We start from the raw sequence: 24,832 nt of genomic DNA, 5'->3' as shown, positions 1-24,832 counted from the left end.
AACATACAGACACATAGACAGACATACAGACAGACATACAGACAGACACATAGACAGACATACAGACAGACATACAGACAGACACATAGACAGACATACAGACAGACAGACAGATATACAGACAGACGACACTGAGCTGCTTCGGCTCCTGTCTGGAGCATTGAGTCTGCGGGGTTAGTGAAGAAAACGGATCAAGCCATTCTTCATTCATCTCTGTCAGTGCACTGACAACTAGATTAGTCGCCCTATCAGCTTCTGCAGGGTTTAATGGCTGCTGGGAAATGCACAACCCAGCATGTACACACAGACACAGTCCCACTCTTCTTCTTTCAGCAAATGTGACAACATCAACAACACTTCATTATATTTGTTCACCTGGCAGCACTCTCAGGTCCTACACGAACCCACTAAAACACAGTATTAATAACCAAAAGAACCACACTTCTGACATATTGAGGAAAGGTACTAATGTGAGAGACTGTGATATGAAACAAACCTGGGTTTAAACTCCGATTGTACGAAGCATATTTTTGTGAGCAAAAACAAGGAAATTTGTTAGCATTAACACTTCCACCTTTGGTTACATGGCTGAAATAAGGTCTGTGGTAAACACAAGCTCAAGATATTTTTTAATTCTGCGACAAAGTATACATCAGTAATAGCTCTTATGGGTCATGAAAAAGGCAACTGCCAAAAAGTGTGGGATATACTGTAAATGTCATCATGCTGAAATGCATTTACTCGCTTTCAAAGCTTGATTTTTTTTTAATAGCTCCCCTCACTACTCAAACAAACTTTCATGGATTTTTTTTTATTTTTTTAAAATATAGTTCAATCAGGACCACTACCGTAACGTATATTTTATAACAATTATATTGCATACAGTTAGTGTTGGTGGTATGCTTATGTTCTGGGCAACGCTCCACATGCCTGTCCATGCAGCCATGCTGGGACAGAGCGGGGAAAGCAGCAAGACAAACCCCCCTGGGGTACAGAACAGAACCATTATAAGCATAATTACAATTCTCAATTACATGAGTTGTAAACAAAATGTGATAGAGACTGCTTCCAATGAAGAGACTGTAAAGAAAGAACAAAGTTAAAGGTTCAGTTGGTGGAGTTGGGGTTGGAGGAGGGAGTTAATTGCAAGCAGCGATGTGATGGAAGAGATGCTGAAGAATGGGAATTTAAATAGACCGCAGGTGATAGGTGTCAAGACTGGATTGGTACACGTCAGGAACAGCTGACTGTCAGCTGATGCAAGCGTGACTAACGTGGCCTGACTGAACTAACGCGATGCTCAATATTTCAAAAAGTTTGGCATAAGCTTAGTGACGATGACACTGCAGTCATGTGACCATGGTTATGTTTGGCTTTTTACTTCTGCTGATTGTGTTTAGACTTCAAAATGAATAAAAGCTGTGTTCACACAAAGATTATCATGATAAACAAAACTTTTGGTGGTAATTAAGCTTCAAAAAAACAAAACTTAAAAATAAAATAATGAAAAATAATAATAATAAATAAATAAAAATTGTGAATCTAATCAAATCGTGAATTCAAAATAGTGAATCGAATTTCTATTAAACATTATTTTAAATGAAGAATATTTCAACGTTAAGCCCAAAGTACACATCTTTTTTGTATGCATGCATGCGTCTTTCAAAGTACACTCTAACACCGGCTTTCAACATGTGTGCTCAAGAAAGAATCTTCTGTCCAGTGTTTGCGAAATTTTTTTCCAAAAGTTATGACGGATAAAATCTTTCAACTTTTTCAAACTAAGCTTACATTTATCTCATCATCCTCTCACACAGGTGCTTGACAAGCGGGAGTCTGTTATTGTTGTTGTTTTTGCAGACTCCAGTATTTTTTGTTGTTGTTGTTGTTCCGTCTTTCTAGTTTCATTTTCTAGTGTGAAACAACAGCGAGGTTAAGCTGTGGGGCAGCAAATTAGTGCAAAACAAATTCAAAGCGCATGAGCATCCAAAAATCAAGTGATGCACAAACAGTACTCACATATTGTTCTGGTAATTATTTTTACGTCACGCACACTGTACATGGACTGTATGCATAAAATCCGAATTATACTCTAGGCCTTAGTCTGCGTCATTTGCCAAAGTACCAGAGTGCCACAATTTCAGTCTGAATTTAGTCCTCCATAAAGTGGTGGAGGGAGGCGACTATTACAAAACTTCATGAAAACATGTTGATTTATATGTTGTGTGTTGTCTGCAATAGAGCAGGGCATGCAAAGCTAATGGCAAGTCATGCGGAGACAGCTTAAAAGTAGTTTGGGCCAGCTGTTCTGTGAGCTATCGCTTCAGAGAAATGGGATGTGCTCTCTAAATCTTTCCATAAACCCTGTTAAAGGAAATGTGGTGACTATGATGCTACTTCTGTTTGACTCTAAAAAGTGACTCGGTCACATATCAGTGCAATTAGTTCTTTAGTTGACAGAGTATCTAAAAACTATGCTGTGCAATGGTGAGCAATCTAGTTTTGCTTATCAGTTGCCTTGTTTATATGGGAGACTTGCCAGTCGTTGATAAAACTAGAGTGGTTTCTCTTGGGTTCCTGCCATCACATTTCCTCTGGCACTCATTCCTTTGTGCTTAAAGGGATAATTCACTCAAAAATGCAAGATCTGTCAATATTAACTCCTCTTGTCATTCCATACCACAAAAGAAGATATTTGCAAAAATGTCTGAGCTACTCCTTTCCAACCAATGAAAGTAAATGGTGTCCAGGGGCTGTCAAGGTCAAAAGATATACAGTATCTTTACGTGAAGGGAGAAAAAAATGTATCTTAATTTAACATCATTTTAATCTACTAATTTATATTAAAATACAGTAAAAATTTTATAATTGAAAATAACTGTTTTTAAATTAATATATTTAAAAATGTTATTTATTCCTCTGATGTTAAGCATAATTTCTCCTGTCTTCAGTGCCCATACCTGTATGTTGATATTTATTTTTCAGATTATTTCAGGATTCTTTAACGAATGTAAAGATCAACAGAGCATTTACTTGAAACATTATACATATCTTTACAGTCACTTCAGATTAAATGAATGTGCACTTGCTGAATAAAATTAATAATAAAAAAAAAAACATGTTTTAATGGTAGTGTATATTCCAATATGGTGTGTCAAAATAATGACAGAAACACACACACACACACACACACACACACACACACACCAGTGATGCGCGGGTTGATCCAAAATGGTTACCCAAAAATATTTTTGATGATATTGGGTTCGCGGTCGGTCGGGTCGTTTGAAATAAAGAGGCCAATTAAAACTTTGTAATTTTTATAGTACTAGACACAATTTTGAAATACACTTTATTGGCTGAATAACTGGCGCGAATAGAGTGACCACCTGTTCCGCTTTACGTTGTACAGCAATTTGACCCTTTGTCCCGCCTCACGCAAATTGAGCATCTGTCCCGCTTTTTCATTCGACCCTGCCTAATAAATACACTGATACGTCCATAGGCGTACTGTTAACTTATGTCCAATAGAGAGCAATAAAAGCATTAGTCGCTAGGCTGAGTCGTACGTCAATCAAACTGTTTACTGGCGCACGAACGCCTCCTCAACATTGTCAACAATCTCAAATTGGAGAGCATGTGTGCTGAAAACGAGAAGATGCACTTCTAATAGCGAATGGACCGCAACATACTATGGGTTAAGACCCGTAGATGGCGAAGCAGAGAGAGCTTTTTGCATTTTATGCAAAAGCAGTTTTTCTGTGGGACATGGTGGAGAATACGATGTGAAAGCGACATGGTGCATGTGTGAGTACCACAGAAAAAAAGCACATCATCAAGAAACATGCAAATCAGTGCAATCGTTTTTCAATAAATCAGATGACCCACAGGCTGCCAAAGTTTCGGCAGCAGAAGTGACGAGCATTTATCATGCCGTACATCACACACATTCATATCGCTCTACCGACTGCAGTAACAAGCCCCAGTAATTTTTCCAGATTTTTTTCTGAAATAGCTAAGAAAAAACCCGTAGAAACTTTGGGTGATATTTTGGGTCCGGTAGTGTCTTAATCTTGTAGTTGGTGGGTAAAAAAGAAATACAGGCAATATATTACAGAAAGCTTGAAATGTCTACTTTTAAACGAAAATATTCAAATTATAATAAATAGGCTACTCTCTGATTATGTAATCCATATGAAATGTGCATTTCTGTCTGGCGTTCATGGCGAATCCGCATTGTCAACTTCATCTTAGCAGTGACACAGAAAACACCAGTTTATTACTAAACAATTAAATGTGTCCTTGCTAATTTAGACACATTCATAATCATTACTTTAACCGGTTCTTTGTGGCAAGCCTTATGCGTTCATAACGCTTATTATCCTGTAGGCTATAGTCTATTTATGTAATTAAATTAATATAAAGGTGCAACGCATTTAAAACTTTTAAAAAAATGCGGGTCAGGAAGCGGATCGGGTACAATATTTTATTTTTCTTTATTTTGCGGTCCGAGATTGTGCGCGGGTTAGTTGAAAACATCGGTCGGGTGCGGGTTGTTTATCCATTGACCCGCGCATCACTGACACACACACAATCAGTTGAAGGGAGGTCCATTTATCTTGAAATGACCATCATTCTCCTTTATCAATGATCCAGATCATCCAAAACTGATGTGCAGATGCAGCACAATTAGTATCTTATTAAGTAGATTAATAAGCGGTATAGTGTGTTGGATGAGGTAAGTGTGGTCTATGAGGTGCAACATCCGGCTGGCAGCCCAAACTATTCTGGCCCACTCACTGGAGTGCAGCGCCAGCAGTAGTATAAATCAATGGCATGCAAGGACGTGGTATAGCAGCAGGGTTTACCAGCCATTATGTAATTCCTAGAGCCACTAACATGGGCACAGACAGAAACAATGGAGAACTAAAAAGATTTCAGGTAGAAATCATGCCAGTTTTCTAATATCATTCATTACTCAGGCCATTCCACCATAAAAGCTTAATAAAAAGAAGAATATGAGAATTGGATTAGTAAAACGGTTACATACCATCATGAATCTCAAAGGCCAAACTTGTGATCTTCTGTGTGATGACCATCATGGGCCTGGAGGGAGGAAAGGAAACAGAAAAGGGTGGGTATATGAGGGAGATCCTGTTTAAAACTGATATTTCATGTTCATAAGAGATTCTACTGCAATCAAACCAACCTCTTCAACATTTATTATTTATACAATAGCACTGACCAACTCTTCACAGTTTCTAAACGGTCGAGTTCACCTTGGCATGGCTCTTATGTCTCTTATGACACTGATCGGCTTTGTATGGTAAAACTAGCACTTATATACTTGCCCTTGGCTGTAGGTAACGTACATTTCTAAAGAATAAAGCTGAATGCATGCATATTATATATATTATAAAACATCTTTTTTTTTTTCAGTGCAAAATAACTTACCCAGTGAAGTCTGCTGAGTACATGCCATAGTCAAACACGTAGACTCTTGTGACCTGGCAGAAACTGAGATATCCCAGCGTAACCACAAAGCAGTATCTATGGAAAAGAATGCAGAAGAGGGGAACACTTGAAAAAAAAAACTGAATGTAAAGCAAATAAAGACTATATGGTACAAAATACCACACATACTACTCCATTTCAGCTGTACATATATTGTGGTGACTATGCAAATGCTATGTATGCAAAATGTGTAGTATACATTCAACAAACCACACTGTGTGAAATACTGTATCCCACAAAGCATTGCACTGAACCTGAGCCAAAGTAATTTTAAAGTCTTTCTTGACTTACCTTTTGCAGTCCAAACAAATAAGTCATTTTTATACAAACCCAATTCCAAAAAAGTTGGGACACTGTACAAATTGTGAATAAAAACAGAATGCAATGATGTGGAAGTTTCACATTTCAATATTTTATTCAGAATACAACATGGATGACATATCAAATGTTTAAACTGAGAAAATGTGTCATTGTAATGGAAAAATAAGTTGATTTTAAATTTCATGGCATCGACACATCTCAAAAAAGTTTGGACAAGGCCATGTTTACCATTGTGTGGCATCCCCTCTTCTTTTTCTAACAGTCTGCAAACGTCTGGGGACTGAGGAGACAAGTTGCTCAAGTTTAGGAATAGGAATGTTGTCCCATTCTTGTCAAATACAGGCTTCTAGTTACTCAACTGTCTTAGGTCTTCTTTGTCGCATCTTCCTCTTAATGATGCACCAAATGTTTTCTATGGGTGAAAGATCTGGACTGCAGGCTGGCCATTTCAGTAACCAGATCCTCCTCCTACGCAGCAATGATGTTGTAATTGATGCAGTATGAGGTCTGGCATTGTCTTGTTGGAAAATGCAAGGTCTTCCCTGAAAGAGACGACGTCTGGATGGGATCATAAGTTGTTCTAGAACTTGGATATACCTTTCAGCATTGATGGTGCCTTTCCAAATGTGTAAGTTCCCCATGTCACATACACTCATGCAACCCCATACCATCAGAGATGCAGGCTTCTGAACTGAGCGCTGATAACAACTTGGGTTTTCCTTGTCCTCTTTAGTCCGGATGACATGGAGTCCCAGTTTTCGTCTGACCACAGAACAGTTTTCCACTTTGCCACAGTCCATTTTAAATGAGCCTTGACCGAGAGAAAACGCTTGCGCTTATGGATCATGTTTAGATATGGCTTCTTTTTGTAACTATAGTTATATATACAGTAGGCGAATTGCACGGTTGATTGTGTTCACAGACAATGTTTTCTGGAAGTATTCCTGAGCCCATCCATGTTGTGTTTTCCATTACAGTAGCATTCCTGTATGTGATGCAGTGCCGTCTAAGGGCCCGAAGATCACATCACACATCCAGTATGGTTTTCCGGCCTTGACCCTTACGCACAGAAATTGTTCCAGATTTATTATTTTTTTGATAATTTGGATGATATTATGCACTGTGGATGATAACTTCAAACTCTTTGCAATTTTTCTCTGATAAACTCCTTTCTGATATTGCTCCTATATTTTTCACCGTAGCATTGGGGGAATTGGTGATCCTCTGCCCATCTTGACTTCTGAGAGACACTGCCACTCTGAGAGGCTTTTTACACCCAATCATATTGCCAATTGACCTAATAAGTTGCAAAATGGTCCTCCAGCTGTTCCTTATATGTACATGTAACTTTTCCGGCCTCTTATTGCTACCTGTCCCAACTCTTTTGGAATGTGTAGCTCTCATGAAATCCAAAATGAGCCAATGTTTGGCATGACATTTCAAAATTTATCTTTATCACTTTATAAATGATAAATTATTCCATTACTTTTTGACTCACAATTTGAACAGTGTCCCAACTTTTTTGGAATCGGGTTTGTAGATTAAAATTACCAAAATAAGCGTTTATGTTATTCATGAGATTATAATTGGATGTCACTAACTGATTTAATAAAAGGGTTGTTTGAAAACAATAATTGTTAATCATGAACGTGAAATTGTATTAATATATAACTTTTTTTAAATAAGCATTAATAAGTAAATAAAATAAGCACTGTACAGTATATATATATATATATATATATATATATATATCTGTGTGTGTGTGTGTGTGTGTGTGTGTGTTTGTGTGTATGAAATATGCAGCAAGCATCAAATTCACTACATATTAAAATGTATAAATATTTCTTATTATTCAATTATTTATTTATGCATTTTTGGAGTTTAGTTGAATTCATTCAAATAATAAAACATTTATTTCATTAGTATATCCTATCTCTGTCTTTAGTTTTTTGGGTTAATTTAAATGCAAGAAGAAATGTTAATGATCCCCACAAACATTTATCAAGAGACGCCGCCTGAGCCCCCACTTTGCAGGAAACCGCTGACATTTGACATCCGATATTATACATGATAATTCACGAAAGCTATTTGCATACTACAACACATTTGTGAGTGATCAAGGGTGCTCTGCACCATCACTGCCTAAAGCAGCATGTTAGATCAACACTATCAGACTCCAGCCACAATTTCAACTCTCTTATGAACTTCCTCCCACAATCCGATAAGGATGATCTTTTTTATTCCGCATATTAACCATCAAAAGGAAGATAACAGCCACTAAGACTTATCAAAGACTCACTGAAGTTCAGTAGGGCTGCAGTGTGAGGCAAAAGATATCAGTTCCACACAGCTGCACAATGCTTGGTATGTCAGACTCAAATAACCAAGTCCCCTGGTTCCTTACTAAGCAACAGTGGGCAAATTCTTGGCATTCTAGTTTCTTTCTTTACCTCTAACAAAGCTGGTTTAACATGCCTACAGTCCCACTCATAGTATTTATAGGTGGTGCCTGCTCCGTCTCAACACTAGGCCCTTCATCAGGGCTATGAGCAGCACTGTGTACACTGTAAAGACCCTCTTCTGTTCCACGCTCTGTAGGATGATTGTGTGGAGGCTGTTTTCTGGTTGTACAAGCAACATTGTACAGTCAAGAGATGGACTGTGATGAAGAATGGTAGTGGGTCAGTCAGTTCACTTAAAGGGAACTTGTGCATCCCAAATTTAATTAAACTAAAAATGGAAATGTAAGTGTTTTTTTTTTAAATTGTGCATCACTGAATGCTTTTTTTTCAGCTAATATTACTCACAATCACAAAAAAATAAAAATAATAATAATAATACAGTTGATGTTCTCTATCAAACTGTTCAGTGATAATGACTTTCAAGGTAATGGAAGTAATTAATAACACTAACATGCACACGCAACAGTACGTGAAAAGGGGCTCTGTGGTATCATTTTAGGATGTGGTAGGACATCTCAACACTAGAGCTATTTTAATGCATATGAGCTATTTTAACTCAGATGCCTAAAGCTGTCATTAGCTGTTTCCATCAACCTGTTTTTATGTGCAATTTGAAGTATAGCATCAGAAATGAGATGGAAATGACACATTTCAGATTTTTTTTTGTAAATTAATTCCGCTCGCTTGATGTGGTTTTTGACTCGTGTGAAAGGATTAATGGAAATAATGGGAGATGGAAATACATTTACCGAATAAATTCCTCCATGCACTTAAAAAAACACTTATTCGCAAATGTCTTATGTGATATTCAAATTTTACGCATAAGTTAAATTCTCAGCTTTGCATGGAAACAAAGCTATTGAGACATATCTCTTTATTGATGTCAGAATCATAAATATAGAATGCTAAATTTTTAAATTACTCCGTAACTTGGCACATCATGATAAACAACTTCCTCAAAAGTGTAGATTAAAACAAAACCGAGGTCACATACATACAGAGGTCTTAAAGGTACAGTAGCAAAAACAGTTTGTTAGAAGGGATATCTTGATTTGTGTTCCAAAGATGAAAGATTCATTATTTCATTTTTTTTTTTAAATCTACAAGAAATCCCTCTCTTTCCCTATACTGTCTTTGCTAGAGAGCGTAATCTGACACTGTGCTTTTCAAGGACTCACACACTCCAGTAGCCCTTCTATAAATATACATTTACACTATTCCTCTCTAATAAAACAGACAAGAGCTCCAGTGATCCGTGATGAGGGCAGCCCATGCTCTCTCTCTCTCTCTCTCTCTCTCTCTCTCTCTCTCTCTCACACACACACACACACACACACAAACAATCTCTCCTGGTTCTACTTTCATTTGGCAAAAACCACCACACACAGTCTCAAGATGATCATTTATAAAGGTGAGACACAGAGGTGAGGTGTTATCAGCAGCTGTTAGATGGGGTCTCGTCTACACTATAAAACTCCACTCTCACATGCCTGAGTGGAAACATATTAAAGCAATAGATCACGTCATGAAAGCATCATTTCTAATGAAACGTGGGACAATCACACCATTGTGAAATAGAACAACCCTCCACCAAATCTCTTGAACTCTCAGAGCAGAAGTTAATGGCACACTGTGCTTGTTGTGTGTGATATCAGGAATTTCAGATGAGGCTGAATTTGAAAGAAAGAATGTGTGAACGCTTACCATACTCCATTTCTTTCAAGGTTCTTTGATGAATTGAAATTTCAAAAGAACAGCCTTTTTTAAAGTTTTTTTTGTTTTTTTATCATTATAAATGTCTCTACTGTCACTTTTAATGAATTGAATGCATCCTTACTGGAAAAAAGTTTGAATTTCTTAAAAAAAACAAACACAAATTTTACTGACTGACATTTTGAACAGTAGTGTATATAAGTCTTAAAGACACAGTACCAACCACAGTCTATTTTTACAGAAACAAAAATATTTTTCATAAACTGATAATAAAAGTTATTGCTGCCACAGTACAGCCAACAAGTTTTTATGAATACAAGAGTTCAGTGTTGGCTATAAGGCCAGAAAAAGGACAAAGTATCCAGTTTTTGTATAATGAAGGGTCTGCATTATCACTTCAGCAGCTAATCTATGATTTTTTGTTTTATTGGGAAGTATGCAAGCCTCTCAAAAGACATCTTTATGCCCTTTCTGCAAACACACACATTGCAATCGGTTTTCCAGTCCTGTTTTTCATCTTTAGCTTTGCCCTCTCATGTCCCCTGAGCAGTGGAGCATGGCATCACTCTATTACCATCTGATCGTCTCCTGGAGTTTCAAAAGGTCTGTTTTGTAGCACTGCATCCCTAATGCATTCTCTGTGTTCACTGCAGGGAAGTCCTTCTTGTCAGGCTTCAACACTATAGACATTGCTGCTCTTTACTTTCTTTTTTTTTTCTCAGTTATTTTTATTACCATTTTCCAACAGTTTTATACAAATCACTTACATATATACAATTTGTATATGTATGACTGTAAACAGAAAAAAGTAAAAAAAAAAAAAAAAAAAAAAAAAAAAAAAAAACCTGCACACACATTAAGTATTAAGTAAAAATATATCAAATCAAGCAATAGGAGGGCCGTCCAAATTTACTCATTATAATAATTAATAAAAGGTTGCCAAATTGAGTAAAATGTTTGTTCCTTCTTCCTTAAAGAATATTTAATTTTTTCTAATTGTAAATATTGCATTACGTTTCTAAGAAGGTTTTGATGAGTAGGAGGAATTTTCTTTTTCCAGTTTAGTAAAATTAGACGTCTAGCTAGCAACATCACAAAACACAATACATTAATTTGTGAGCTGTTCAAATGTATACCTGTAGGTACAACACCAAATAGTGACATTACTGGATCTGCTGGGAGTCTAACATTAAATTTTTTTGACAAAGTCTCAATTATTTTATATATTCTTTAATGAAGCAGGAGCATAGCCACAACGTTCACAAGAGGCGTCCACTCCAGGAAACATCCTGGACAGTTTTTGTTTAGAAAGGTGCAATCGGTGCAGGATTTTAAACTGCAGCAGACCGTGTCTGATACAAACTGAAGAGGAGTGGACCCGCTCTTGAGCTTCGATCCATTGGTCGTCTGTGATGTTTATTCCTAAGTCTTCACTCCAAGCATCCTTTATATGGTCAAGTGTAGTTGTACAATGTATCTGTGAAAGGTAATTATATATTCTAGAAATAGATCCCTTTTTGAGTGGGTTGTTCAATAATACATTATTCATAGGACATATTTCAGGCTGATTGGGAAAGGAGGGAAATGTTACTTTAGTAAAGTTGCGAATTTGCAAGTATTTAAAAAAGTCCTTGTTATCAATATTAAATTTATGTATTAATTGTTCAAATGTTGGAAATATTTTGTCAATTAAGAGGTCTATAATTGTGTGCACTCCTTTAAGGTCCCATTGTTGAAATGCTTGACCTGAAAACAGCTTATGTGCTTGATTACCAGTTATTGGTGTAAGGACTGAACATTGATTCCACTCAAAATGTCTTCTAATCTGAGACCAAATTTTTAGTGAGTGAGACACAACAGAATTTTGAGCCTTAAATTTAGAAAGATCAGAGGTATAATGTATCAGTGGTCTCAGTATATTAGGAGAAAAAGCTTGATTTCCCATCTGTTCCCAATCAGGTTTGAGAGATCCATTCCAAAATGACATACATCGAATATTGCAGGACCAACAATAGAGCCGGAAGTTGGGCAATCCCATTCCTCCTACGGGTTTGGGTCTTTGTAAAAAGGATTTTTTTTAATTCTTGGTGTCTTTTTATTCCAAATAAAGGACGCAATTAAAGAATCTATTTTGGTAAAAAAATTCTTATTAATCAAAATTGGAACACACTGAAAAAAAAAAAAAAAAAATTCGGCAAAACATTCATTCTGATAATATTAATTCGGCCAGCGAGAGAGATCGGGAGATTAGACCACCTCTCGATCTGTTGCTCCGTTTGTTTACATAGGTTCACAAAGTTTTTGCTGAAGAGGCCAGATATTTCCTGCGTGATATTTATTCCGAGATATTTAAAACAGTCTGAAACAGCGAACGGAAAAGGGGTGAGCATATGTACTTGATCTTTTGCTTTAGAGCTGATAGGAAATAATATGCTTTTTGACAGGTTAATTTTACATCCTGATATTTTCCCGAAGTCAGATAGCATGGTCATAATTTTTGGTAGAGTCCGAGATGGATCTGAAATATACAGAAGCAGATCGTCCGCATATAAGGACACTTTATCTCCTCTTACAATCCCCTTATAATCCCCCGTAGAGCGCAGCAAAATAGCAAGAGGTTCTATGACCAGTGCGAACAACAAGGGAGATAAAGGGCAGCCTTGTCGTGTTGAACGGTGAAGAAGAAAAGAGCAAGAGTCCATATTATTTGTGTGAACACATGCTTTAGGCTGAGCGTAAAGTAGCTGAATTAAAGAAATGTAGTAGGGGCCAAATCCAAACCTCGACAGGGCCGAGAAGAGAAAATCCCACTCAACCCTGTCGAAGGCCTTCTCGGCATCTAGTGAGACCAATATTTCGGATACTTCTTTATTTGGATTTTGAGTGTAGATAATGTTGAATAGTCGCCTGATGTTAAAAAATAACTGCCTATCTTTAACAAATCCAGTTTGGTCTGGTGACACAACAGTTGGAAGGACCTTTTCCAAACGCATCGCTAAGATCTTTGCCAAAATTTTGTTATCTACATTCAAAAGGCTTATAGGTCTATATGAACCTGGTTCTAGAGGGTCCTTGCCAGATTTATGGATTAAAGTGATGCGTGCATCGTATAATGTTGGAGGTAGAGAACTTGCAGTCAATGCTTAATTATAGGCACTTAAAAGAAGTGTTGAAATTTGATCTATAAAAGCCTTGTAAAATTCAACACTGTAACCATCAGGGCCAGGGCATTTAGAGTTTTGCATACACTGTATAGCTTGTTTTATTTCTAAGTTTGAAATAGGTTGTTCTAATATTTTTTTGTTTTCTAAACTTATAGTAGGTATCTGAAGGTTATCAAAGAATTGTTCTATTAAGTTTGAATCATTATTGGATTCTGAAGAATATAATTTAGAATAGAAATTCTTGAATGTGTCATTTATTACTTTGGGATTGGTTGTTGTCTGACCAGAATCCATTCATATCTCTGTAATTAACCTTGACGTTGCTTCTTCTTTAATTTGCTGGGCTAATAGTTTACCTGTTTTTTCCCCATACTCATAATTTTTGTGTCTTAATTGTGTCAAGAATTTAGTTGTTTCTGCTGTGTAAAGTAAATTGAGTTCAGTCTGCAATGACTGCTTTCTTTTATAAAGGTCTGGTGTGGGGGAGTTGGCATAAACTCTGTCAATTTCTTTAAGTTCTTGGGTCATTTTCAACTCCTTTTCCCTTCGCTGCTTATTTTTCAAGCTATTCAAGCAAATAATCTGGCCCCTCATGTATGCTTTAAAAGTTTCCCACAAGGTGGATCTTTTGATCTCTGGATAATCATTTGTGTGCAAAAAAATATCAATTTGTTTTTGCAGTTCTTCTATTACTTTGTCATCCGATAAAAGAGCATTATTAAACCGCCATTTTTTAGTTGTCGGGACATGCCCCATCTCTACGTGGAATGATACTGGACTATGATCAGATAACATAATAGCTTCATGATCACAATGTTTGATGTTTGTTAAATTTGCATAATCAATTAAGAAGAAATCTATTCTAGAAAACGAATGGTGAACCGGAAAGAAATAAGAATATTTCCTTGTGTTGGGAGATAAAACTCTAAATGGATCAAATAATTTATAGGTATTCATGAGTGTATGAATGGCTTTAGCGGACTTTGATATGTTGGTTGGTTTTTGTGATGATCTATCAATTATTGGATCTAACACCAGATTAAAATCCCCTCCAATAATCTATTTATGAGAGTCCATATTAGGTAATGCTGTAAAGAAAGAGGTAATAAAAGCCTCATCATCAACATTAGGGGCATATACACTAGCTAGAGTAACTGGTTTATTGTACAATTTTCCTGTGACAATAACATATCGTCCTCGAGGATCAGATACTATTTTTGATGCTAAGAAGGGATGCTCAGTAAAGAGAAATAAATACTTCTTTCTTAATAATCAGTGGAAACTACAGATTACTGTGACCGGTCTCTCATATCCAAAATGAAGCTTTCATTGAACAAAAACCATGGCTTCAAAGTCTAGTTTGTTTAGTAATCAGTAGTGAAATAATCAGTCCAGAAGGTTAAAGGAATATTCTGGGTTCAATCCATCAGATAAAGAAATATCAGAAACCATTCATGAGTGTCATATTGCTGGATGTACATGATATAAGTATCAAATACACACACATATATAAGGACTGGGTAATATGGCCCAAAAAATTAGCAATATATATATGGTTACATTTATTTTGATCAAGGTTTTTATTTATTTATTTTGAGTAAGCACTGGTCTCCCATAATAACATACATTTAAATCATGAGAAACACAGTTACAGTGGTTAAAGTGGAAAAAAATCCTGAGCCTGAACTTTTTTTTTGGGGGGGGGGGGGGGGGGTTGTTTGGAGAGAAACTCCAAAGACAGACTTAGTTCAAATAGTGACGATAATAAAAAAAAAAAAAAAAAAAAAAACCCGGTAACAAGAGCGTAAAGTGCTTCGAAAGGTGCTGGTAAACAGACTGAGATAGACATGAATCTCTTCAATGATTATGTTTGGCACCATTTATTTAAAAGTACTATGTCAAATAATGTGTTATCTTCTAAACAATAAAGAGTGCTTAAAGTGCTTAAATAATTAAGTGCTCAAAGTGCTTAAAGAACTGAACTGCTAAACTCAAGATTAGAAGTGAAATCAAGGCTATTATCACTTTTTGTTCTGGGATGTAACTCGCATTTTGATTTGAAACCAACAGGCTGTTAACGTTTTTTTTTTTTTTTTTCTGCCAGTTTTCTACACAGGGTGACCAGTGGCTGCGAAATTATGAATGACAAATCATGTTCTGGTATAAATGTGCACAAACGTATTTTTTAATCGCAGACATGGTCAGTCATAGACAACGGTGCGCAGCTAATAGTTGCTCACTCCCGCGGGAGTACCGCGGGACCCAACGCCACCGAGTGCGGCGTGGACGCGAGCGGCAAGATATTATTGTGTGCAGGTTGCGGGAAAATAAAATTATTTGCGGGACTCCCGCAAAGTGGAAATATCTAACAAAATAAAATAACTAGAAACAAATAGACCTTTATTTATAATAAAATAAAATAGACTTTGCGGAATGGGAGGATGCGACAGCGACGTGTAATTCGATTCCAAAATAGAGAGATATTTAAGGGTCAAGTTCGATGGATTAGAAGCACGCAGACCGGATGATGTCCTCCAGTGGTGGAAAAGACGAATTTCCGAGATTAAGCAAACACGCCATGTACTTTGCATTCCAGCTAGCACAGGGCTTTCAGTATTTGCGGTCGCATACTGGAGCAGAGCATATTTTGTTATTGAGGAATAAGGATATTTTTTGTTAAATGTTTGAAGGAAGTGCGCAGGCCCCATAAGCTACTTTTCCTTTGAAAATGAAATAAATCCAGGTTTATTATTATTATTATATAATTTATTAGGCTACATAGCGTAATTATTATAGGTATATATTTTTTACTTTTACTTACTTTTTTACTGTATTTCTATGTTCTAATAGTTCCTTGCTCATGTTCATACTTTTAATTAAACGCAAATAAAATGGTAAAAATATACCTATATGGTTTTAGGTAGCCTATTTGTGTGAAAACAGAAGTCTAAAAACATTCAGTATAAATACACACAATGTATGGCTTAATCACAATACGTACCATGATTACCATAACTCCTGTAATAAAATTCAGTGTGAATATCTCAAACTTCTGCCACAAAGCCTTATCAAAGATTTCCACATTCAAACATCCGAACACAAAACACCATACCTCAAACTAAAATAATGCAATAAACATGAACTTACATAAAATGCAATGCAAAACTCCCTAATGTACATGACAACAAAAATAAGAACCTTAATTATTTATACAAAATCTAATCATATGTGATGTGTCATGCAGGGACTTCTGGGATTTTATTTTATTTTTTTTACTTTTTTTTCCTATCCTTGCATATATGTGGCTAATGGCTATGTTCATGACACAAGTTGATTAATTTACAGTATCTTCATATAGACAAGTTTGGTAAGTACAATAAGCAGAAAAACATTATTATTTATAGCCAAAAACAAATAAATGACCCTATGACATATTCAAATTCTATACTACTGTGTTTAAATAAAAAAATGAAACAAAAGTGAATTTAAGCACCAAATCATAATGCTGCTCATAAATGATTTTCTTAAGATTATGGTTTAACATTTAACCATGTTATTAAAATACTAGTGGTTTTAAACATTATTTCAGTAAGCTTTAGACAATGTGCAATTGTGGTAAACACACAATATTCCTCCCAGCACTACACCTGCTCTTTGTGTTTAGTGCACATGGGAGTTAAAACTCCTTGTCTGATAATTATGAAGTTATGCAAACATCTGGGCAGGAGGCCGACGGTCAACTTGTCATGACTTTTTAACTAGTCGAAGTTCACAAAACATGCTGACAGGACTTCTGACGGGCCGTTCTGACGCATGTGCCAAGGTCAGTTGACCCAGCACAGATGACCTACACTTTTCTAAATCTCTGGGATTCGACCATACATAATGAAAAAGGGTTTCTAAGGTCATTTTGTGTTAGTATGCACTCGTGTAGGTTGTTGGTCTGAATAGCACTGGCTATTTTTAGTGCCGCCCCGAGCAGAAGCGAATGCCACATGGTCCAGCACATCCATTCATCTGACCCCTGATCAGAGGGAGCAGTCACTCAGCATGAAACTTATGGAAGCAATGATGAAAACAGACCCTCCTTCATGCCCTGGAGCTGATTACTGATAAGAATGAAATGGATGGGTGAGAGCGGTATAGATTAATATTCAACAAGCCATTTGTAGGACTAGATGAATAATATACTGGATGGAAGATGCTTGTTGAGAATTCTGGAACATGTTCCAATGTCACAACACATAAGGTTGTTCTGGTTACTGGAAGCAGGGCAGATTGATGTGGAGGACTGGGAGGTCAGCGGTACTCACTTGTGCATGTGTTCCACGCTTGTGAAGATCATAACACCATAGGCGAGACCGCTCTGTACCAGAAAGTGTAAGGCATACCTGAAATGAAGCACAAGGAGAAGAAGAAACCAATGAGAGGAGCCTGTAACTTTATTAAACTGGGAAATAAGACCAGGAGGAATAAGATACATTTCTATAAAGTTCAAATTAAAAAATTTGCTTTTGAGTTTCTAATTTAATCGTTTTTGTCTATGAACTGTGGTTGTATGCATATACAAAAATCCTCATTAATCCTCTTAATTTTGCAATCATGCTATATATATATATATATATATATATATATATATATATATATATATATATATATATATATATATATATATATAAATCTGGATAAGAACAAAACAAAATGCAAATAATATTTTTTTATATATATATATAAAAAAAAATGAAATAAAACATTAATAAAAGCTATAAGTGTACCTTAATTAGACAAATATAAATGAGATATTATACAGTCAATAAATATAGTATATTATATTATATTATATTACAAATCTAAAGTAACAAATATAACCTTTCGTTGCTTTATAATTAAATAAAAATGTCTGACTTTTTTCCAGTGATGTAAGGGTGATTCTTTAATTAGGGTCACTTTTAATAAATTATCATCTTGAAAAATCTATTAATTTGGACAATTTTTCATCTATTATAATTTTTTATCACATTTCCTTGTGATCAAACTTCAAGCGGATATGGGTATGAAGTTATATCGTATAATTAAAAATTGTAAGGGATACTCCACCCCAAAATGAACATTTTGTCATTAATCACATTAATCCCCATGTCATTCCAAACACATAAAAGTTAATCTTTTGAACACAATTTAAGATATTTGGAATGAAAACCGGGAGGCTTGTGACTGTCCCGTTGACTGCCAAGTAAAATACACTGTCAAGGTCCAGAAACGTATGAAAAGCATCACCAGAATGGTCCAATCTGCCCTCAGTGGTTCAACCGTAACGTTATGAAGCGACGAGAATACGTTTTGTACGTGAAGAAAACAAAAATAACATCTTTATTCAACAAGTCGTCTCCTCTGTCTGTCCCCACATCACTGTAGTGCCATTTTGGAGAATATGAGCTGAACGCAGGCAGCTTACGTTCTTCTGTTTCAGCCACGCCACATGGATACACCGTTTTCATTCAAATCAAAACATAAATACATATGCTGTGATGGACTGAGCATCCATTCATGTGTTTCCCTGCTGAAACACTGGGATAGACTCCAGCATCCCCGAAACCCTATGCAGGACAAGCCATTTGCAAAATGGATGGATAGGGAATACATATGCTGTATCTTTATGCAGACTAATACACATATGAGTTGCTGTTTTATCCATACCTCAATGAAGACAGTAACTGAATTGCTCATTTACATGGTGTCTACACTCAGTGAACTGAATAGAGGTATTCTAACTGTCATGCTGCCAGTGCGTATCTGGCTTTACATTTTCTATATTGCAAAAGAGTGACATGACATCAGTCAATCCAAAATAACTCATTTGTGTGCACTTACAATATCATGCAATATTCAGCCGCTGCAAAAATGCATGCTGCAAACAGATAATTGCCAAAAAGGAGTAGATCTTATACACAGAAGTCTGTAATCAACACTATCCAATAGGAGAATGATGTGGGGGGACTAAATTTCATCCATCTGGAATTGTTTGGATTGTCAAATTGATATATTACACATTTGTTTGCACTGCCTATGTGATGCCAAAAAGGAAAGATGTTTGTGGGGTGGAGCAAGCTATTGCATTTTGATGAGAGATTATGAAGCTTTTTTTCTTTCCAAAAACATGCGCTGATGAATCCCACACGGTAAAACCAGGAAGACACATTTTGAAAGTAAATGAGCCCAGTTTGGATTTGATGTTGACCGAGAGCAAACAAATGTGTCGGCGAAGTCTCTGCTGGACAGAGAGAAAGGCAAACACTCTGAGTATGTGATGATAGCAAATGACATTAGAAAAGCTCACGGGCTGCCACACAAATACAGCAGACATCTGTGAGAAACACAATATTCGTTACATGAATTTGGTAGTTATAGATGATATTTCCCTCACAGAAAGGCAGTATTACAGTAAATGCATTCAAGATAAATAACTCTTAGTTTCCACTATGTCTTGGGCAATGTCACTGTTTAGAGGTCTTGCTTCTTGCCGTCACTTTTATTGCATAATGACTTCCTGTGTGATTAGACTGGACTGACTTCTGTTTAAATAGCTGTAACAGACCGCTCCGTATGTTTAGAGGTTTTTTCAGAAAGTGTCAGCTTAACCATGACTCCCACTGATACAATTTATCACATTTTGACCAAAAAAAAAAAAACATTGTGTGATGTAGTTATGAAATTTTGTCTGATTTTATTTGGAAATGTTGAAACGCATACAGAGGTGGAAAAGCTGGTGAAAACTTCTGGTGAAAGTGTTTTTACTTTAATATAAAATGTGACATTGCAAATATATTTTATCAGTGCAAAAACATAAAAAAGTGGAAAATTAATACGATTTTAAAAGCAATTGCTTTTGCTTATGTCCTACATTATCTGCTGGAACGCCACTTTTTCGTAAACGCGCATATGACAGTTAGCGGAAGCTAGATATTAAATATTGATATCTGTCTTACACAAATGCATCGATTGACTTAAGAGGGCCTTTATTTTAAGCAGCAGGTAAGTATCAATAAATATATTCTTACAAACAGTTTCCACAGCTGCGGAGGAGAATCTGGTCTTCTGCCAGCACTCCACAGCCTTATCATAAATTAAAAGGCTCGCTAACCGGCTATCAATGACCCTGCTATGGATCAATAAGGAAGACCTGAGATATGTGAGGGATGAAGCGGACAAGCACTCACCAGCCAAAGCAGAAGAGGGCCAAATAGAAGCCCAGCAGGGTGGCGACTACATGCCGGATGAAGGGACTTGTCTTGCTAGGGTGCAGGTAGAGTCTGAACCAGAAGGCCGTGACCAGGGCGAAGAGCTGGCATACCACAAAGTTCACCTAATGAGAGAGACAGCAGGTTCATTTTACACGGGTCAAGAGGAAAGGTCAACAATTAGTTCAACTCAACTTAAGAACCAAATAAAACCGAACGGTTCAAAATCAAAACGAATCTCCATGTAATCTTCAGATGTAAGTCTTCCAGTACATCAGGATTAAGGCTTTAATACTAAATGTAAACGGCTGACGTTAACACAAAATAACGGCATTTTGCAATGAGGATAAAGTAGAGGAGGAGGAGGGAAAATTGACTGCCATTCAAAAGTTGCTGTTTGTACTGTGATTAAATTCATTTTTATAAACTATGTAACGTAAAAGCACTTTTGCAATCCCATGTGAATCCCCCTCTCAGCATTTGCGAGGCACGGTTTCTATTGAAATAAATGGTTTCAAAGAATTCTCTGATGCTACAGAAACTTGTATGCATTTGGGTGTTATCACATCAAACTTCAGTAAGACATCTCAAAGGATGACAAATACAGGAACTAACCAGGTCGTGCATGCCCAACCACCTTGTGAAACAAATTCAAAATGATAAGAACAGAGGCTTGTGCTCACGAACCCATGAAGTGTTTTATTTTACTTGACATCAGTGATTACTCTACAAAGTCATGTCTGGACCAGAACGTTACAGTCTAATCTGATAAAGTATGTACAGTAGGCTGCTGTGTTGAATCATAGTCTCTATGATAGCCCTTTATTTTCCAGAACATTTTACTTACATAAGATTTGACATGCCACAGCGCTCTCTGACATCCTTTGACAGCTCTTTGGTCTTGCCCATGGTGGTGGGAGAGGTTGAAATGGAAATAGCTTGTGTGGACAGGTGTCTTATACACCTAACAAGCTGACATTAGGAGTAACGTCTTAAAGTAACAGGACTAATCTGTGATCCACGTGTGCACATAACCAGTCTGTGGGAGCCAGAAATCTTGCTGGTTGGTAGGGGATCAAATACTTATTTCACTCACTGAAATGCAAATCAATTTCTAACCTTAACATGATGTGTTTTTGTTTTTCTAGAAATTACAGACCCTTAATTTTTTTTTTCTTTGTGGGCAAACTTAAAATCAGCAGGGGATCAAATAAATATTTCCCCCAGTGTACATTTATTTAATTTTTGACTTAAATACGGTGGCCCAGTAGTACACAACACATTGGACTGATTCTGTTGTGTTGTGCTAATTTTGCTGTTGTGGCATGTTTCTGTTGTGTTGCAACTTATTTCCATTGTGTTGTGGAGATTTTTTTTTTTTTTTGTGGTATTTTTCCGCCTTGTTTCTGGTGTGTTTTGCTAATTTCATTGTTTTGACTTGCTTTCATTCTATTGTGGCTTGTTTCCGTTGTGTTGTGAAGATTTCGTTGTGTTGTGCACCACTGGGTCACCGTACATTATTGTAGTGTTTTTATGCAGGTAAAAACAAAAAGTCTCCTGTTTGGGCAAATAATAACTCAAAGAGATTTGAAGCCTCGAAATGGGAGTTCAATACAAATGCATTGCACACTATTGTACATTTTTTGCACACACAATCATTTTCTGAATGTAGGTCAAACAGGTATTGCAGAAAATGTTCATAGTGTGCAAATATATATACTGCAAAAATAGCATGAGTAGTATGGTATGCTTTTTGGAAATACCCTTAGCTCGTAAGAAACATATATTACATTTCTTCCTGGTGCTCAGTGGCCTTCTGTCTGACTCTCTCTTGAGTGTGTGTGTGTGTGTGACTGAGAGAGATAAAGCGCGAGTGAGGTCATCTGCATGTGCCTGCTGCCTTGCAAACGAGCTCCAGTTCAACAAAGAAACAATCAGTCATCAGCTTAAAATAACTCTGCATTCCCGACTCCGCACTGCTTTATTTCTCACTCTCCATTCATTTTATTCTAGTTTAGTTCACTCATTCGATTTTACATGACAGGGGACAAAGCATGTCCATTACAATAAGCCCATCTTGACTCAAATCTATTTGAAATACAGATAGACTAGAGAAGCATTTTTTTGGATGAATCTTACCTTGCATTTTTTTGGATGAATCTTACCTTGCAGTAAGATTCATCCAAGGATGACTATACTTGCTGAAGAAAGCTATCCTTTACTATTATACTTTACTTCAGGGTGCCATCTGATGAAGTCACAGCCTGTCGAATGACTGTCAGCTTTACATATGATTTCAGAATGGCTTGTTGTTTATGTTACACTGAATGGTTTCTGATAAACTGCATTTTCGGGACAAATGTCCCCTGGTAATTTAAATACTTAAAAAAAATCAATAACAGCCTTATTTGAAAATGCCAAGACAACATATATACGTTTTAACCTGGTATTTTATTTGTTTATTTAAAAAAAGTAATGACAATTACACTGAATGATAATTTTACACTTTGGAACAGTTTTTTCACAAAAGTTATTTGCAATATGAAAGCAGATACTTTACTTGCATTTAACATGTCTTTTATTTAAAATCACTTTCGTAAATGCAATTTGATTTGGACACCAAAATGTTGACATCTCATCTTTGATGCATATGCATATACACACACACACACACACACACACACACACACGTAAACATTTACTGTAATTAATTTACTGTAACCTAAACAGTTCAACCATTTAAATTACATATTACCCCATCTACGCTAAAAACGATCAAATGTTTTCCTTATGTGTTTTCAGTTAACAAGCTTAGCTTAGCCTTTAAATGGCAACTATCGCTGAAATGGTTATAACAAATATTTCTTTGTGCAAGAAATTTATTTGTGTATTTTTAGTGAAATAGCTGCAGATCTGACATCTAGCTTAGCACAGCAGTGAAGAAAAGCTCTTTTGATTAGCTAGACAAGACATGATGATTTTTCAGAGATTGAAGATAGGGGATAGGACAGAGTCATGGACAACAACTAAAGCCGATCCATCATGTCTCATCCCATATTCCTAGTACAGAGTCCATCTCTATTATAAAATGTCAGAATATGTGCTGAAGAGATGACAACAGCTCTCCGCTTAGCATAGAACCTTGGGGGATGTCATTGAAACTTCAATAAAGAAGACTTTTGGTTTGTTTTCACTGCTGTATTTCTGTCATTCACCTCTCATCTCCTCTGTCCACTTCAGATGCTTGTCACTTTCATTTTGGATCTCCCAGATTGAGATATTTTAACTGCTGGAAACGTGTCCTGCCTCGAAAAAGAAACATTGCTCATCTCCTTAACATTACAGGCGGCTATACTGTACAGAGGCAGCCATTGTTTCTCATTCAGCATAAGCAGGTCAACAGTGGGCCATAAACAATAGCTCATTGGCTTCTTCTTTGTATCCCCCACGCTTTCTGTATCACAGGAAGCATTGTTATTGGCAGGATTAATCTGATGTGCACACACGCACAACTGTAAGTGGTCAGACAGATTTATGGAGATGATGACCCTGTGCCATTTTTCTATTGTTATATCTCTAAGAGCTGTTTCAGGAGTGACCTGACATCGACCGGCACTTGTGGTCGCTTTAGAGCCATTAAAAAGAACCACAGAATTACACTCAATTAATCTGGGACATTAAACCCTAATTAAACATGACCTATCAAGATTCACACCGTTTAAAAACAGAGCAGCAAACGAGCATTATACACATCACCTCAAAGCAATACATCATGTTTACCACATTTTCATCTGTTTTCACTCCTAATTAAAAAGTTTTATACACACACACACACACACACACACACACTTTATAGTCCAATTCTTGCTATTAACAAACCATTAACTTTAACCTTTGCTTCAATAAACTCCTAATTTGTTGCCCATTAATTTTTCATTTGGTCAGTGTTAAGTTTGGGTATTGGGTATGATTGGGATGTAGAATATGGTCATGCAGAATATGTGCTTTATAAGTACTAATAAACAGTCAATATGTTAATCATAGGCATGCTAATTAGCAACTAGTTAATAGTGAGAATTGGCCCCTATAATAAAGTCAAGTGTTAGCCTTTTTTATAAACATCTAGACCACGCAAATAGGCTACACTTGGCACTTCTGATTACCAGTCTGAATAGCAGTAAGAGTCTCAGCATTAAGGACACAGAGACAGCGATGACAGATTTTGTTCCCCTGTGGCTCTAAACCATCTCTCTTTGCAGCCAGCCATCTGGCTTAGTTTCCACAGACACCTCCAGCCATTCAGCTGAGAGAGAAATATATGAGGAAAGGGACATTTGGGAAGAAGGAGAAACAGGGAATGACTGGAGGGTCAATATTAGAGAGCCTGGCCACTGTGTGCTGTGCAAATAAATCAGTAAAA

The 24,832-nt window shown here is 36.6% G+C and overlaps 1 protein-coding gene across 2 annotated transcripts in view; it reads right to left on the bottom strand.

Annotated features, from left to right (window-relative positions):
- Positions 1-24,832, bottom strand: part of mboat2a (membrane bound O-acyltransferase domain containing 2a) — a 53,079-nt gene that overhangs the window by 12,222 nt on the left and 16,025 nt on the right. For both annotated transcript variants that reach the window (XM_052580634.1, XM_052580635.1), the window contains exons 2-5: positions 20,392-20,537; positions 17,488-17,565; positions 5,455-5,550; positions 5,051-5,106 (exon numbers count right to left, since the gene is read on the bottom strand). In XM_052580634.1, coding sequence (XP_052436594.1) covers positions 5,051-5,106; positions 5,455-5,550; positions 17,488-17,565; positions 20,392-20,537 — 376 coding nt within the window. The remainder of the gene's footprint in view (positions 1-5,050; positions 5,107-5,454; positions 5,551-17,487; positions 17,566-20,391; positions 20,538-24,832) is intronic.

The sequence above is a fragment of the Carassius gibelio genome, chromosome B17 (genome assembly GCF_023724105.1).
Source record: "Carassius gibelio isolate Cgi1373 ecotype wild population from Czech Republic chromosome B17, carGib1.2-hapl.c, whole genome shotgun sequence".
In the NCBI taxonomy this organism is placed as follows: domain Eukaryota; kingdom Metazoa; phylum Chordata; class Actinopteri; order Cypriniformes; family Cyprinidae; genus Carassius; species Carassius gibelio.
The sequence above is the reverse complement of the archived record's forward strand: the minus strand, read 5'-3'. Positions and strand labels throughout refer to the sequence as shown.